The 18,207-nt window shown below is 44.2% G+C and overlaps 1 protein-coding gene across 2 annotated transcripts in view; it reads right to left on the bottom strand.

The window, feature by feature from the left end:
- Positions 1 to 18,207, bottom strand: part of LOC308079332 (laminin subunit beta-1-like) — a 30,036-nt gene that overhangs the window by 5,813 nt on the left and 6,016 nt on the right. For both annotated transcript variants that reach the window (XM_080420775.1, XM_080420774.1), the window contains exons 7-23: positions 17,250 to 17,452; positions 14,831 to 14,951; positions 14,464 to 14,652; positions 12,724 to 12,900; positions 11,360 to 11,472; positions 11,050 to 11,129; positions 10,787 to 10,922; positions 10,219 to 10,377; positions 9,639 to 9,772; positions 9,233 to 9,353; positions 8,734 to 8,920; positions 8,393 to 8,536; positions 8,046 to 8,277; positions 7,457 to 7,620; positions 5,550 to 5,774; positions 4,825 to 5,042; positions 1,552 to 1,648 (exon numbers count right to left, since the gene is read on the bottom strand). In XM_080420775.1, coding sequence (XP_080276901.1) covers positions 1,552 to 1,648; positions 4,825 to 5,042; positions 5,550 to 5,774; positions 7,457 to 7,620; positions 8,046 to 8,277; positions 8,393 to 8,536; positions 8,734 to 8,920; positions 9,233 to 9,353; positions 9,639 to 9,772; positions 10,219 to 10,377; positions 10,787 to 10,922; positions 11,050 to 11,129; positions 11,360 to 11,472; positions 12,724 to 12,900; positions 14,464 to 14,652; positions 14,831 to 14,951; positions 17,250 to 17,452 — 2,700 coding nt within the window. The remainder of the gene's footprint in view (positions 1 to 1,551; positions 1,649 to 4,824; positions 5,043 to 5,549; positions 5,775 to 7,456; positions 7,621 to 8,045; positions 8,278 to 8,392; positions 8,537 to 8,733; positions 8,921 to 9,232; positions 9,354 to 9,638; positions 9,773 to 10,218; positions 10,378 to 10,786; positions 10,923 to 11,049; positions 11,130 to 11,359; positions 11,473 to 12,723; positions 12,901 to 14,463; positions 14,653 to 14,830; positions 14,952 to 17,249; positions 17,453 to 18,207) is intronic.

Genomic DNA, 18,207 nt, shown 5'->3' with positions numbered 1-18,207 from the left:
ACATTGGGACACACCAGGGAGCTGGCCTCCCACCGCCGGAAAGGAGGGGAAGAGGAATGGAGTGAGTCAGAATGAAGGAATGTAGACGGCAGAAGACATGAGAGAAGGTGTTTTTTTTTTACACCGTTATTATTGCCACTGCTGTGATTTGTGAGATTTATGGAGAAGGAGTTGGGGGTTGGGTTTTGGACGTGTGTGTGTACCGTGTCTGTTTGCTTGTCTGTTGTTGTGATGTGTGACACCTAGGGCAGGGCAGTATGGGAAAAAAACTATGTCACGATAACCAGAAGACCATATTCTGATATCGTTAAATGCTTTGTATCTGTTTTAGGTGTTGAAAATCCCATGTCAACGCTAATGGGAAGTCAAACTACAAGTGTTGTTTCAGCTGTTATTCTCAAGTATTTCAGAAATGCCAGCAGGGCAGGGGCAACTCCTGTACAATTAAATTCATACTGGCACACAGAAACACCTGAATCATACCAGTTAACATTATTCCCTTCAGCTGCGTTTACCTGTCAAAATGGTTGCTGTGAAAGGGGTTTGTTAAAGTGAAGACACAAGAGACACAAAACAACATGCTTAGGGGGTCTTAAATCACACCTCCACATAAAATTATGCTGACAAGAAAGACCTCCCTGACCTCCTCTGACTGCTCTGGTCATAAAATGAACCTCTTAACTTATGACATAGAGCCAGCTATTAACACGCATGCACGGCCACATACACACACACAGCCTCTACGTGTCTTTCTCTCCACACATACTCCCACACACATTGTCCACATTTCCCATGAATTGACGCATTAGTGTATCATCTGTGTACAGTAGGTGGGCAGGGATGTCCAGCTGGGCTGGGCTGTGTTTGGAGACCGTTAAGGACTTCAGCAGAAATAATTCAAGGCCTCCGGGCAGCAGGGAGAGAGGGCCATGACGAAAATGGGATGCCTGAGATTTCTGGAGAACATCTGGTTCTCATGAAGAGAGGTCATTCCCAGATACCTCTCCGCTCCTCCATCTCCACCTCTCTTTCCTCTTTTCTCTCACTTTTCTCTCTTCACTGAGGGTGAGCCAGCTACTGTGAGCCGCATTATCTACAGATGGGCCAAGTGATGAAAACGGACTCTCATGATTCAGTCGTTCAGCAAGCAATAAACTTGCTGGGATCAGACCAGGGCTGCCAATATCCTTCCGCACGCACGCACGCACACACCACACACACACGCGAGCACACACACACACGCACGCACACACACACAAACAGAAGGGAAATCATGGAAAAACAATAGTCCTCCAGCCCAGTGGCTCGGGGGAATCGCAAGCCATGAGAAACGGAGCAAAGATTGTTTACTCAAGCCCACTTACTCTGAGAGAGAGAGAGAGACAGAGAGAAAGAGAGAGGACAAGAGACAGACGGAAAGAAAAGATGGAAGTGATGACGTCAGCGAATTGAACCGTGCACCACAGAAATCAGTCAGGAAACCTGACCTGATCTTATCTGTGTCTTATAGGTGACAAAGTCAAGATGGTGGCTCGCCATCCGATCACCTACCATGACATTTGACTTCTGGATTGCCCCAGAAGAGCTCCCTGCACTCCTGACACGTCCTCCCTCCAAAACCAGGCTTACATGTGCACCGACCCGTGATCTACAGAGACAAATAGCAACAACATCATCAACACCAGGTCAGCTCATGCAGTGCTAAATCTAAATGAGTGCTAAGTGAGTATTCATTCAAAGCTGCAATCCATTCCCCGCGCAACCACCCGCATTTCTAACTGTTGCGTTATAATGGAGAACTCGTTTGGGAAGGCGAGATATTTCCCTGTGTATTTCATGCCATACCTCTTGTCAATCAGTAGTGATCCTAATTGTCCCCAGGATCTGAATGTCTCAATAAAAGAGCAGGTAGACCAACTACAACCACCACAGTTATGTTGTGTTATATTGTATTAACATAATCTACCATACAGACTGGACAAAATAATGTTTTATTCACTACTACAATTTATGCAGATTTAACTTTTATATCTGATCACCAGAAATAGGGAAGTGTATGAAAGAAGAGGTTGTAGATATCATGTGCACTTAAGTGTTCTTTTAATGTTATATTAATGTGTTGTGGATTGTTGGTCTTTCAGACATAATGGTCGTTAACAGTTTGAAGGAGTTTCCTTCTCTGTGGTGAAAGAATGTGTGTTCAGTAATCCCACAGTGTATTCCGAGACTTCCTTCCTCTAATGGAGCACAGCCAGTAAACACAGAAACCCAAGTGTCTCTGCGAATTTATATGCATAGTACAGTACACCGTAAAATCCTGAGCGTTATGGGTCCATTTGGTTACACTTTTCAGGCCGTGACCCCCCAAAATAATCATATTTGAACTGGGGACCCCCCACCCTGACAAGCACTTGGAAATTTAAGAGATGAGGCATCACATTTTGCTTGACTCGGTTCCACAGATACATTTTGTGTTTCAAAATGTTATCTTCTATCTTATATAGTTATTTGACAATTTGACAATGTTTGACCAGTTTTTATATTATAGTGTTTGTTGATTACTTTTGATGCAGGTCTTTTTCTTTGCTTTTTTTATGTATTAAAAAGGTTACTTAAATTGTCACTTCAATGTCATCTGGGCACCCCCCCCCCCAAAAAAAAAACTCATGTGGGGACCCCCCTGGGGGTACCGATCCACAGTTTGAGAACCATTGGAATACAGTACGTGCTCAGATTGTGAGTGGGAGTGTGTTTGCAGGTCCGTCTGCATAATACAACAATTTTCAAACATCTGAGGTCTATCTATCAACCATCTATAAATCAACAACAGGCCTGGATCATTAGATTAGTTACGCCACAGAACATTATTGCTGTTTGCCAGCAATTACAAGACCTAATGAAATATCTGGCTGCCAGTCAATAGGCTGAGAATATAATTTGTGGGAGATGGAAATATTGTAAATATGTCACGGTCAAATGACGATATCTCTGGTTTGCGGAAGTTGGTTGATCAGACCAGGGTCACGTGGGTACCTGGGCTACCTGACTAACGTGGCTGATGTCATAGTAGAGGCTGATAGGAGGAGATGGGAATCAGCTGCTCGAGTGATTAGCAGAGAGGGCTACGGCTTAGTGGGGAAAACATGACCACATACACAAGACTGTGTGGAGATCGCTACTGTGTCTGACTTTATATAACCATTTCTCCCTGTACCCCTTTAGTTTGTGTATCTTAAAGGTTTCATGACATTCAGTTTTACCACACATTAAAAGTCTTTGTCGTGGTCCTTCAAACGTGTATAAAAAGTTTTAACAAAAAAAAATCCACTCCATTGATCCATGGCAGGTGTTTTTCTCTCACATTTCTAAAGCCTTTTCAACTGCAATGAAAAAATAAATCTTTGCCTGCGGGTGTCGCTGTTGAGGGATTTTGCCTGTCAATCATCGCCTCTGCTCCGCCCCCCCCCCAAAGGAAAGGATAGGGGAGGGGCGAGGAGGAGAGTGGGCGGGATTAATCGGCTGTGACTTCACTGCCCAAGGGCCAAGCTCAGATTACTTTTCAGGCTAATTATTCAGAAAACCCCAGACCACAGAAAATCCACTGAATGTTCAAAGTTCAGATTTTTGGGTGTAATTGAGGTCATAAAACCCCCCAAAAAACATAAACAAATAAAAAAGTGAAAATGAATGTCATAGAACCTTTAACTCTATAACTGCCAAAGACGTTTATAAACGTCTTTGAGAAATTAGCTGTTGCCTGCCAAAGACGTTTAAAAACGTCATGAAAAAAAAAAAAAAAAAAAAACTTTTTTCAAAACCGTGACAAAAAGATTCTCTAATTATTTAGTATTGACACCTTTTCGATATTCCAAACGAATAAGGAGATAACAATTTCCAAAGATTTGCTGCTCCATCCACTTCAATGTTAAAATTGAAACGGACAAACAATTCACAATGTTTTTTGGTTTGAAACTACTGGTTTTGAGCTATTTTCAAACATCAAACAACACATGACAACAAGGTCAAATTGACCTCGTTGACATTTGTGAAACCACACCTGAATCTCATCTGTGATTAGAAATTTTCTGGGGATCAATCATACTTGAGAAAAATATTTTGTGGCTATGCGAAAAGGTACCAAAATCGGTCAAAACCCTGGCAGAGGCTACAGACTGTTCTGAAAAAACTCTGGCAGGGTAAGAGTTAAGTCTGTCCTATGTCCAAAAATCACATAAAACATTTCCAAGGAGCAAGGATTGTAACATTTGAGTCAAAGGCAGGCAGTGCTGGCCCTAGTCGGTCTAGTCTCCTAATGCTTGATAACTTTCCCTCATGTACATTACATTCATACTCCCATATGTGGATTTACCTTCGAATTGACCAGATGTGGATTTACCTACGGTATGTGAATTATGCAGGTTTTATCTTTCCTTGTTGCACAAACTGGTCTAGTGAACTGCATCGTAAGAACACTGCAAGAACACTTTGTAATCTTATGTACACACTCTTGCATATGATGCTAATTTACTAAACATCATACACACTATCTCGTACATGTGCAGTATACTGTATTTTTGATTATTTGACCTGTTCCAATCCTGTGTTGTGTTTTTCTTTTCCATCTTGCTATCTCTATACCTCTCCATTCTCTCAAAAAACTACAAAATGATGGAGCGCACATGGAAAAAAAGAATTTCACCCACTTCTTTATGCCTGTAAAGCATTCCGATTCAAGTACCCACGAATGAGATCTTTGCCTTTTTTTGGTTAACACCAGGATTTTACTGTGTAGAGTTGAATTCTCTGGATGACGATGCCACCCACCTCGTTGCAGGACGATCCAAAGGAGTGGCCGGGGTCACAGTCACATCCCTGGCAGCCAGTTCCACTGGCGAGGTCCCACGTGTCTGGGGCACAGCGATCACAGTTCTGGCCCACCACGTTGGGCTGGCAGGCACACTGGCCACTGTGCAGGTTGCACTGGCAATCATTTGGAGAGGTGCATGCCTGTGGCACTGTGCCTACCGAGTAACACATACACCCTGCAGACAGAGACACATACTATTTAGCCTGGCGCATGTGCATGTGTATACAAATGGGCATGTCATTTTAAAATTCACTTCTATTAAAGGGATAGTTCACCCAAAAAAAAAAAAAAACATCGATTATTCTACCCATGGAGACTTGAATTCATGGATATTTTTTTGTTTTTGTCGCATTCCTAAGCCAGTAATTTGATGACCAGTGGACCGGTAGGCAGCAGTTCCGGTAGGAGACACAAAGGAGACTCTTTGTGTGTGTCTCCTACCGGAACTGCTGCCGGTCATCAAATTATTGGCTTAGGAATGCGACAAAAACAAAACAATGTCCATGGATTCAAGTCTCCATGGGGTGACTAATCCATAGAAGAAAAGTCATTTTGGGGGTGAACTATCCCTTTAAGCTCACAACAAATTGCGACGCAAACTGAGCGTGTAGATCAGCTATTTTCACTAGGCGTCACACGAAGTATGTAGTACAGTGGTGGTTGGTAGTTGGAGGGTACTTACTCCTACAGGTTTGGTTGGCGGCGTTGCCGTAGTATCCCAGTTTGCATTGCTGACAGCTGTTGCCCTCCGTGTGGTACAGGCATTGGAGGCAGGCTCCCGTGCGAGGATCGCAGGACGCCGGGTCATGCATGTCTATGTTGTTGTTGCACTGGCACGCCATACAGCGGCCACCTGGCACCTGAGGGTTGCCAAAGTAACCAGGGGCACACTCGTCACACCTGGCACCTAGAGAGTAAAACAGGACAAAGCACTGCTTCAAAAGCTTGCATTCCTAGAAAATACAAACGTTTGTAGGTTATGTATGTGCATCTCTACCTAGTGTACCTAGGATTGAATTTCTGTAATTATTGCAGGGGTGTGCAAAATAATGATTGTGCAAACCTGAGTCTGATTCATTGTAGTCATTTGTCACTTCAACACGTTATGTATAGTTTGTTTAATCAACTGGGAACAATCTGTCTTTTTTTATTTTATACATTGGAGTTGTGTAGTTAATTGTCAGCTTCGGTGAGGTATCTGTATTTTAGTTTAGCCTCTTGGACACTTGCATCTCAGCCAGCTCAGTGGCCCTGTGGTTAGAGTGTTCTACCTGAGACTTGGAGCTCGGGGTTCAATACGTGGCCTACAGTGGCCTAGTTATACCAAAATACAATAAAAATGGTACCCAATGCCTCCCTGCTTCGCACTCAGCATCAAGTGTTGGATTTGGGTTAAGTCCCTGCGACATACTGTGGGTGTTCTTGTACTTCAAGCTACTGCTACATACAGTAGGCTCCTGACCTATGGGCCGTGTGGCTCGGGAGCCGTTGTTTCCCAAGGCTACTTACGTCTGCATTTGTTAGAAGGGCACACAACACTCACGCGCGCACGCACACACACACACACACACACACACACACACACACACACACACACACACACACACACACACACACACACACACACACACACACACACACACACACACACACACACACACACACACACACACACACACACACACACACACACACACACACACAGAGAGAGAGGAAACAATAGTGCACCTATGTAATTACTATTTGTTGGGGCTGTGGCATGTGAAATTTGTGTGTGTGTGTGTGTGTGTGTGTGTGTGTGTGTGTGTGTGAGTATTTGCATTAGTAGTTGGCCACATGTTTCAGCATAAGTGTGCATGCATGTGTGCGCAGTACAAAAAAAAAGAATCAGCAATCAAACATAAAAATACAAAAAATGCTTTGAACACTCGCCCCCGTAAAATGTGTATTACTGTCATTACTGCAAGATGCCATGCGTAGGTAGGTCTATGTGAGTGTGTGTGTGTGTGTGTGTGTGTGTGTGTGTGTGTGTGTGTGTGGATATATGTACATGTAACTTTCAGTAGTGGACAGTAACAAAGTCAATTTACTTGAATACTGTACTTCAGTAATGTTTTTTGAGTATCTGTACTTGAGTATTTGCATTTTTTTTATACATTCACTCCACTACATTTCAAAGACAAATAGTTAAAATAGCAGATCTACAAGCTCACAAAGTGTCGCATCACGGCACATTGTGAGCTTGTAGATCTGCTATTTTCACTATTCCTGATATTCTTTTTACTTATTTTTTAAGATGTTACAATTTTAATTGTAACACTGACTGATTCATTGATATTAAAAAAGAAAATGCACTTGATAATTTGTACTTTTGAATATTTTTTAAAAGCATGTACTTTTGATTTTTTTTTAAAAGCATGTACTTTTGAATACTTAAGTTTTTTTTTTTAAAGCAAGTACTCCAGTACTTAAACTCTAGTAGAAATGTGACATAGCAACTTTCACTTGCAGTTGAGTAATATTTGACCAGGAGTATTTATACTTTGACTCAAGTACTGGGGTTTGAGTGCTGTATCCCACCACTGGTACCTTTATATCCAGGGCTGCAGACACAGACCAGCTGCTGGGAGGTCTCAAGCTCGTAACATCCTTCAGCAAACTGCCTCCCGCTCCTCGGCCCATCTGGGCACATACAGGGACGGCAGTGCCCGCCCGAACCCAACTCTGGGTCGCCATGGTAACCACCCAGACACCTGTGAGAGGAGGGAGTGGTTGAACATAAAACATACAGAAACACACACACACACACGCACACACACACACACACACACACCTGGTACTGATACTTGAGGAATGCTTCTACTCAAGGAGCAGTAGGACCAGGTGTTACCTCATGTGTACACAATTTAGCATTCTTTCTACCCATTTGGTGGAAATTAGATTAAATTGTGCACACATGAGGTAACAGACTTCTGTTTTGATAAATGCTTCTAGACAAATCAGTATGTCCAGGTACTGTACAGCGTGTTGTTTATACTTCGTTGACAGGGGTCGCCCAGCCAGTGGTCTACACTTGGTCCCCCCCTCCTTTTTTCCCTCTACACCAAATGTCTTCGCCAAAATTAGAGCTTGTTTGCTGAATGTTCGCCTATTATTAGTATGACATCCCTCTCCGTACCTCTCACAGTTGTGTCCCATGGTGAAGTCTCTGCAGCCCTGGCACTCTCCGGTCTGGGGGTGGCAGTGCTCGCTGTGTCCGTTACAGTGGCAAGGACGGCACTGGGGGAAGCCGTAGAAGCCTGGCAGGCAGTGGGAACACTGGCGCGTGGTTGCGCCCGGCACACACTCACACTGGCCCGTAGCCTCGTGGCAGAAGGCATTGACCGATCCACGCGGGTCACAGTCACAAGCTGTGCGTGTGCAAAGGGAGAAATATATGGACATTTGACACAGGGACAAAACGTATATACAGTATTATATGCCTCATCCCTCCATTCTTGACCTCTAAACCTGCCCGTCACTCACGTCCGCAGCCGGAGGGGCTGAACAGGAAGGTGGACGGAGCACAGTGCTCACAGTTCCTGCCGACCACGTTGGGACGACACCGGCACTGCCCTCCGCTGGGCTCGCACACGGCACTGAGGGAACCCTGCGGGTCACACTGACAAGCTGAAGGGGAAAAGAAAAGGGCCGGAAAAAGAGATAAGAGTGGGAGAGGGATGGGGGCCAGAAGGAGGGAAAGAATCACTAAACACGGAAATACCACGTTGGATAAACACGGGTTCTGTTGTATACGGTCAAGGACGCATAAATCCAACAAACACACAAACAGACTGTCAGGGACACGCGCGTCCACGAGTGCGTACCCATGGCGCCCTGGTGCAGCAGCGCGGAGGCGCTGAAGATGTAGTCGTTGCAGATGTCGGTCATGGGGCTTTTGACGACGCTCTGGCTGCTCTCCAGGCAGCGGTAACGCTGGAACGTATCCCACGCTCCCTCGCTGTCCGCGTCGTCGAACAGTTTCAGCTCCCTCACCCGGGGCATCAGGACCAGCTAGCCAAGCGGTTAAGGGGAATGGGTAGAGAGAGCAAGAGGGGGGGTTTATATAAACACCACATTCTAAACGCAGACTCTCTCTCCCCAATAACAAACATGGAGACAGTTGAACTGAGGAAGCAGCCATAATGAACTCGATGGATTATTTGGTGTATCATGATCCTGTGTGTGTGTGTGTGTGTGTGTGTGTGTGTGTGTGTGTGTGTGTGTGTGTGTGTGTGTGTGTGTGTGTGTGTGTGTGTGTGTGTGTGTGTGTGTGTGTGTGTGTGTGTGTGTGTGTGTGTGTGTGTGTGTGTGTGTGAAGCTTACAGAATCGATGAGCGTGTAGGGGCTCTGGATTTCGCTGACTGAGGAGTAGAGGGGTAGACTGAGAAGTACGGTATAGTTCAGGCCCTTCTCCAAACACACAGGCGTCGGCAGCACCACATGTCTGAAACAAAAAAAAGTAAATTACAAAGGCATCTGTTTGTGTGTGTGTGTGTGTGTGTGTGTGTGTGTGTTGACACAAGTTTGTGAAAGAGAAAGGCAGGTTTACAATACACTCTCCAAAGTGTCTTTGACAAGAGGCCTGATTGTCACAGACTGTTGCAAGGATCATAATCGCGACTATATGGTTAAAAGGACGGCCTCTCTAATCACTAGGTGAACTTTGTTTAGAGAGAAAGAAAAACAGACAGACAGACAGACAGACAGACAGACAGGCAGATTGCATTACCTAGATCCGGGTGGTAGAGAGACAGACTGATGGTCTCCACTTTGTATGGAGTTGCTGCAGTGGCTGTAATAGTTGGGAGGGTTGAAGACGGGTCGTTCTACTCTGACGTTCACCTGTTCCCACTGCTCTGGCAGCTACCAACACAAAGACAGGTGTCAATCACAATCACAATCAAAATTATTGTTATTGCCAGTTTATGTTTGCACATAATTATTATTATTGCCAGTTATGTTTGTCTCTGTGAGGTTGGTGCTCTACACCTGTGGTTTTCAAATTGAAACATTTCCTGTGACTTCTGATCGAACAATATGTTTCAAAATCACCACTGTGAATCTATTTCTCATGTACTACTATGATATTTTGACAATTTAATTTAAATTGAACATGTTTTCATGTTAAGGTCGTTAGGACAGAATCAGGGATCCATGGCCTACTGAAAGTCAATTTAGAGGTCCATAACATTACTTTGAAAACCTTATAACACTATGTTGTGTGTGTGTGTGTGTGTGTGTGTGTGTGTGTGTGTGTGTGTGTGTGTGTGTGTGTGTGTGTGTGTGTGTGTGTGTGTGTGTGTGTCAACCTGTGGTTCATAGCGGATGAGTAGATCATAGTCCATGGACTCAGGGATGTTGTTGATGGTGAACTCAAGGTGGGCTCCTTCTGGTACGTTGACGAAGCCCATACCCGTCCATGTGGGGCTACGATCCAGGGGATAGGGCCTCTGTACCACCGTCACACCCTGAAAATTGAGTCATTATGTTTTCTGTAATGTAATGTTGCATCAAGGACTCCTGTGAGTCCCTGCATGACATCCATGAAGTCCATGAATGAATAACTAATTGAAAAATAATGGTCTCTTCGGACGTGTGTATTCAATGAGTCTAATATAGAGTTTGAAGTTGATATATAGGAGGGGGGGCGTGTCTGATCAAATTAATCAAATATTCAATATTGAATTAAGCACCTTAAAAACTGGGGTGCAAATTAAAGTCTGGGACAGAAGAAAGTAGAATTCGGGACAGTTGCAAGTACTGAGAAAAAAAGTTACTTTCAAGCCCTGGGATAGGCACACATGTTCTCAAACAAACGCACACGCACACACGCACACACGCACACGCACACGCACACGCACACGCACACGCACTCACAGGTCCATGCTTGGCATCCTCTGCTTCATAAGTGTAGTGGTCCAGAGCGATGAAATAGAAGCCGGATTCGACCTGCGTACAGGTCCGTCCGAACATGTGGTCCCGACACACACACTGGCCCGTGTGGGGGTCGCAACTAGAGAGGACAGGAGAGACTATAGGTCAGCATGTCGTATATTTGTTGAAAGCAATGGTGGTGTAAAATATAACATATGTATTGAAAGGAAGGAAGGAGGAATGTGCCGTGACTGGATAAATCATACTTATTGTGGATGGCTCCACCCAGGTCGCAGTCACATGGTCTGCAGCCATCCATATCATTAGACAGACCCCAGTGCTGTGGCTGTAGAGGGAGATAAGAACAGAAGCACAGATGAACATACTCAGCATAGAAGCATATACACACACACACACACACACACACACACACACACACACACACACACACACACACACACACACACACACACACACACACACACACACACACACACACACACACACACACACACACACACACACACACACACACACACACACACATACATAAACGTGTCACGGTCAGATCCTTACCAGACACTGATCACAGTTGTGTCCGTCGACAAGGCGTTTGCAGAAACACTTTCCTGTGTTCGCTTCGCATGGACTTCCTCCAGGCAGAGTCCCCAGTTGGTGGCAGGTACAAGCTGCCAAAACACACCATAAAACAACGGAAAACAATGAGTGCCGGTCTATTTCTAATTGTGTGTGTGTGTGTGTGTGTGTGTGTGTGTGTGTGTATGTGTGTGTGTGAGAGAGAGAGAGAGAGAGAGTCTATCCTGAGTATGTATGTACCTGTGGGCTTCTAGAAGGAAATAATTGTATTATATCGTCTCTATCGGGTGGAAATGTCCAAAACTGTGACTTTTCTGGATTCAAATTCAAAAATAGCAAAAGTAGCAGATCTACAAGCTCAAAACTTATTGCTTTGCGCCATGTTTCGAGCTTGTGGATCTGCTACTTTTGATACTTTGGTGTGATGTTGTAGTATGATCGAGTAGGGTATAAATGTACAAAAAATAAAAATAAAAATGGAGATAAGAGGTTTCTACCCAACAACAGCGATATTCTCTACCACCACAGAGCTGGGGTCTGTCTAATCTGATCATGTGGATGGTTGCAGACCGTGTGACCGCGACCAAGATGGAGCTATATCCAGCATAAGTGCGGTTTAACCAATCACTGCATTTCCCCTTTTTGTGCATGTGTGCGTTCATAATAATAATATTTCTGTCACAGTACATTTGCACAAATGTGTCCTCTGCATTTACCCATCCTAACTACAGTATTAGATCAGTGGGCACTATTAACCCGTTAAGACTGGGAAAGCATCTGTCACTTTAGATTTTAACCTCTTAAACCATTATTTTATACTTTGACTATTCAAAAAAAAATAGCAGATATACAAGCTCATAGCGCGGCACCGAGTGCCGCGCTATGAGCTTCTAGATCTGCTATTTTTGTTTTTTTAGACCGAACCTTTGTAACTCAAATCTTTGCTTCTGGGGGGTCCCTGGAACAAAAATATTTTGAGATCGGGGTCCGCGGCCAAATACATATAATTTTGGGGGTCCTTGACATGAAATAAGTTTGAGAACCACTGATATTATAGCAGGTTTTCAGAAAACTGTTAGGATTTAGAAGACATTTGTAGATGCGTTCCCGGATTGAATGGGTTAATATACAGTAGCGCCCAGGAAGCACTAAGGGGTGAAGTGTCTTGCCCAGAGACACTTCGACACATGGGCAGACCTTCTGATTACCAGACGGCCTCCCTCTACCCATTCAGCTATGGCCGCCCATACGGCGTGCATTCCTGTGTATTCTGCCTGTGCATGTGTGTACATATGTACATGTATCCACGCCTGCCCTTTCTGTGCGAGTGTAATCAGACTTACGCAGGCAGCCATGCGGTCCCTGTCCCAGTCCGTAGTGTCCCTGTCTGCAGTTGTCACATCGCTCCCCCTCCACGCTGGCCTTGCAGCGACACTGGCCCGAGATCAGCCCCGCCGCCACGTCCGTCCGCGAGTCACACGCTCCTCCCTGAAGAGAACCCGCGGGGTCGCAGTTACACGCTATATAGGAGATAAGACAAACAAAATGGCATTAGATAAAGTTAGAAAAGGAACATACCAGTGGTGTGCCATGTTTAGTCATCAGCACAGTTGACTACAACTCGGTGTAGATTTTGACAGCAATGTCTTTATTTAGTTTTAGTCATAGTCTTTAGAATAAAATTCCATTTAGTTTTAGTCATGTGAAATGTTTTACTGTTAGTCTAGTTTTAGTGGACTAAATATCATAAAATAAATCTACAGTTGGTTAAGTCGACTAAAATGTATTTTGGTGGTGCCTTGATGGCGTCGTAATGGCTGATTTTACACTTGGTTGCATGCTGAAAATAGCAGATCTACAAGCTCACAACGTGTCGCAGTGCGACGTGTTGTGAGCTTGTAGATCAGCTATTTTCAGAGCGCAACACCCGAGCGCAATCAAACATAAAATGACTTGTCTTTTAGTTCTACTGGATCTCTTCTCCACTAGTCCCTCACTAACATTTTAGTCTAGTTTTTATTTGTTGACGAAATTGTCAATATATTTAGTCTTAGTTTCAGTCATCATAGTTTACTTTTTATTTAGTTTTTATTAAGTTTTTGTCAGTGAAAAAAGGTAGTCGACCAACATTTTTCGTCATAGTTTTAGTCGACGAAATCAACACTGCTACAGCTCACAGTAGATAATCCAACAGTGAACTTTATTGCTCTGTAATTTATTGTGTCGATGTTACAGCACATTATCGGTGTACATTATACAAATGAGAATCAAGTGTCCTGGTCCTATTAACCACACTATGATGTTTGACTCAATCCTTCTGGCAAGTTTGGTAGCTTTTAAATAATTTAGGAGAAAATGTAAAAGAAACCAACATTTGAAAACGCTTAAATGGAGAATTGTCTGAGTTTATGTACGATGACATGTAATGACCCCGGTATGGTACATTAACCACTTAGTTGACCCTAGTCCCCCCGGGGTCTATACTAGCCTCCCTCCTTTTTTCCCTGGTCTGCACCAAATATCTGAAACTAAAATAGCTGATCTACAAGCTCAGAACACATCGCAACGCTTTAGATCTGCTATTTTCGCCAAATGTTCACCCCAGAATAGGGACGCTAGGGCTGGTTAATGACGTCAATGGGGTAAATAAATAAAACAAGTCCATGAAATGAAAATAACCTCAGAGAGACCCTGTCAGTGCAGTGAAGAGCAAAAGTACCATGTAAAAATGGATAAAAGACAAGTCATGGGAAGAAGAGAGTAAAAGAGGGAGAGCAAGGCCTAGAGGGAGGAAAGAAGAAGAGAGAGGTTGCACTTCATTTTATTAGCACCATTTCCACCTCTACCCAGTACTTAACTGCCTAATCATTGTCATGCTGTAACAATGGCTACTTTCTGCTGGTCACTTCAAAGACCCCCGCGCAATTGGTGACCTCAACACCAGGTGCGTGTTTGGAGTTTCTAAGAACTGTCGTGCATTTCAACAAGCTGTTCACAGCCCCGTAACCATAAAACGACCACAAAGTATAGTGGTTGAGATGAGAAAAAAAACACGTTTCAGAGGTCATGCAGGGGTGACATACGTTCACACATGTTGGGATCCCTCAGGTCCCTGTTGGGGTGCTCGTAGAAGAACGGCCGGCACTGCTCGCACTGGCGGCCCATGGCGTTGTGCTGGCAGTCGTCGCACACGCCCCCGCTCATGTTGCCGGTCGACTTGTAGACCGCCATGTCGAAGTGGCACGCATTAGAATGCTGGTTACACTCACATCCTGGGAGAGTGTGAGAAACAGGCAAAGGGGGAGGTTTGCTGGTGCACCTGGCCGTGGGAAATCAGAGACACTCTGGACACCTAATGGGAGATTATGCGTGGGAATGTGTGTGTGTGTGTGTGTGTGTGTGTGTGTGTGTGTGTGTGTGTGTGTGTGTGTGTGTGTGTGCGCCTCTCACTCTTGCAGGCGTAAGAGTTCCGTCCCTCTGCAGGCTTCCAAGGCAGGTCCTGGTAAAAGTCCAGACAGCGCTCGCAATTCAGCCCCTCTGTGTTGTGGGTGCACATGCAGTGGCCATGAACCTACACACACACGCACACACACACACACACACACACACACACACACACACACACACACACACACACACACACACACACACACACACACACACACACACACACACACACACAGAAAGAGAAACATTACAAGGTATTTGGGTCACACTGCACATAATGTGATTATAATGGTGATTTATTGTTACTTTCATGTGAAAATCTTGTGATCCGTGTTTGTTTTCCTGTCGTTTTCACTTGAGTAAAATGTTCACATTGTTCTGTTTTTATGTGCAGGGTGAATGAGACTGCCTGTGGCGCACATTATGAAAACGGCTGTATAATTGCCGCAAGATGGGTCTAATAATGATGTGGCTTCCATGTGGATCTCAGATGCCATTATTTTCTATCAATTACACACCCCATGAAGCCTTGAATTCATGGAGATTCTTTTTGTTTTTGTCACATTCCTAAGCCAAAGAGTGTGTCCCTTTTATGCCCATATATGGAGATATCTGTATCTGTCAGACCTTGTCCTTTTTATGCCCATATATGGAGATCCACGATGTCATCAGTATATGCCCATATATGGGCATGCCCTCTTTTGTGCCCAGAATGACGTCAGAGATGCGTCCATTGGCCAGGCCGCCGGTCCTCCCTTAAGCCAATTATAATATAAAATGTTAATTTGGCCTAGAGATGGCCGGTAGTCCTCCTTTTATTTGTTAGATTTTAGTTTAGTGTTTGTTTTTTAGTTAGGGAAGGGGGGTTAGCTTCCACAGCCCTATAGGGATTGGCCTGATCTGTCCTCCCCCCTCCTTTATTTTTTAAGTTTTGCCAGCATCTCCAGGCCCTCTTGGTTCTTGTTTTCTTCGGCCCCTGAGTTGGTATGTTGTATTGAGTTTCATTTATGTTTCTGTAAACGATTTTTGAGTTGTTCAGAACTATGTGGGAGTAAGAATCTTTGCCAATGTTTTTGTGGTGTCCTTTTATGTTGTGGTCTCCATTGTTGAGCCATTGGTTATCTTGATAATACTTACAGTATAGGAGGCCATAATGCCAATGAAAACTCCATTGACTTCCAGTATAAAATTATCATAGTTCTAAAAATAGTCAAATGTGAAAAATATTTGGGGATTTAATTCCTTATTCGGCACTGATCAGTCCAGTGGTTTACAAGATTAGACAGACACACAGACAGACAGATAGACACAGGGCAGGCCCTCTTCTAGGCTTCTCTCTGTTCACTGAAAGTGTTTTCTTTTAGCTGCAAGTGCCTTTCTGCCATGCATTTGTATAGCGGTTCAGGCACCGGCTGCTAATGCAGTGTGTCTTGGGTTCGAATCTCGATTTCGACGACCTCTGCTGCGTGTCACTCCCCATCTCTCTTCCCCCATTTCCTGTCAGTCTACTGACAGAAAAAGCTAAAGAAATATCTTTAAAAAAAAACAAATAATTGAATTGTTACCATGTGTACCCTTATTTTTTTTCTCTAAGCACCTTAACGTCCATATGTATATCATGCACAGTATAAGTATAACATGCACAGTATACATACATTGCTGCTATGCTCAGGCACCTTAGTTTTTTTTTTTTTTTTTTATTATCTCAGGTACTTTGTAAATATGTAGATAACTTGTCTGGCCTTCTGTTGCTCTCTTGTTTTGATCTCCTTCCCACTTGCCCCCCACCCCTCTTCTTCTCCCCCCCCCCCTCTTCTTTCTATGGAAATTAACGTTGCGATGGGAACGATGTACAAAAACGAATTTCACCCACTTCTTTACCTTGTAAACCTGTGATGTGACAATAAAACTGATTCTGATTCTGATTCTGATTCTGATTACAGCTATAGCTATTTGTGCTAATAATACAGATGATGCGACATTCAAGCACAGCACAACCTGAGGTTTGCAGGTGTCATTAAGCGCTCCGTGCACTTGGTAAGAAGCCTTTGGATATGATATCGTCACTTTCGGGTGAAAACCTCATATGTCTAAAACTGTTACTTTTCAGCATTCTAATTCAAAAATATCAAAAGATCGTCAAGCTCAAAACGCGTAGCTCCGCGCCGCGTTTCGAGCTTGTGGATCTGCTACTTTTGATGCTTTTGTGTGACGCTGTAGGGTGATCAAGTTTAACGAAAATATGGAGATTCTGCCCAACAGCAACGATATCTAAAGTTCTCTGCTCAAAACTTTTTTTCATGCCCCCTTACAGGAGTCTCGAAAGTAGTACAAAAATAATTGATTCTTTACTGTGTGTGTGTGTGTTTAGACGCGCATGGCTGCATGTGTAGGCATCCTTGCGTCTGTATCCCTGACATACCATGCCTTCGGCGTCCGCTGTTCGCTGGTTGACCGGTGCGCACTTGGAGGCGTGCCCGTAGCAGAAGCAGTTGCCGCGGACGACCATGTCGTAGAGGGCGTAGTAATACTTCTCCGTCACCTCCTGCCGGGAGTCCAGCAGGTTGTCGCCCAGAGTGTGCAGCTTGGTGAACTTTACCCGCAGGTTAGTGATCTTCAGCATGTCTACACACACACACACACACACACACACACACACACACACACACACACACACACACACACACACACACACACACACACACACACACACACACACACACACACACACACACACACACACACATTATTATTACGAACCTGAGATCTGACACATTCACATATCCAGACTTTCGATATGAGTGTTTTTGCGTGCTTATTCGAACATGCATTTGGTTCAAAACGGCTATTGTCTACACACCGGACACGATAACTTTCTGTGTAGACTCTACAACGAGTCATTGTGTCTACGATGATTCTCAAGCCTCTGACCTCGAGGATGTGGCAGCCTTGCTTTCAAGACAGACACTACACACACCCACGACTTTCACCACATACTTAAAATGAGGCCCCTGTGTGTGTAAAAGTTGGAGGGAGGAATAGAGAGACGGAGACTGTGTGTGTGTGTGTGTGTGTGTGTGTGTGTGTGTGTGTGTGTGTGTGTGTGTGTGTGTGTGTGTGTGTGTGTGTGTGTGTGTGTGTGTGTGTGTGTGTGTGTGGCCATGTAGCTTCCATATGTGAAATTCCATCTCATGCTCCCTCACTCTGACCCCTAACCCTGCAGCTCTTTCTGCAGAGACGTTACCCACCACACCCACCACAGATGAATACAAGTTGCTTGACATTCATTTCATATCTTTATAAATGGTTTATTGTTACAGTAATGGTATCAGCTACTGTATACTGTACTGTATATCACGAGTTGGTGACGAGATAAGATG

This window comes from Gymnoscopelus braueri, assembly GCF_963280865.1.
Source record: "Gymnoscopelus braueri genome assembly, chromosome: 23".
Taxonomy (NCBI): domain Eukaryota; kingdom Metazoa; phylum Chordata; class Actinopteri; order Myctophiformes; family Myctophidae; genus Gymnoscopelus; species Gymnoscopelus braueri.
Note: the sequence above shows the minus strand (reverse complement) of the source record. Positions and strands in the feature narration are given on the sequence as shown.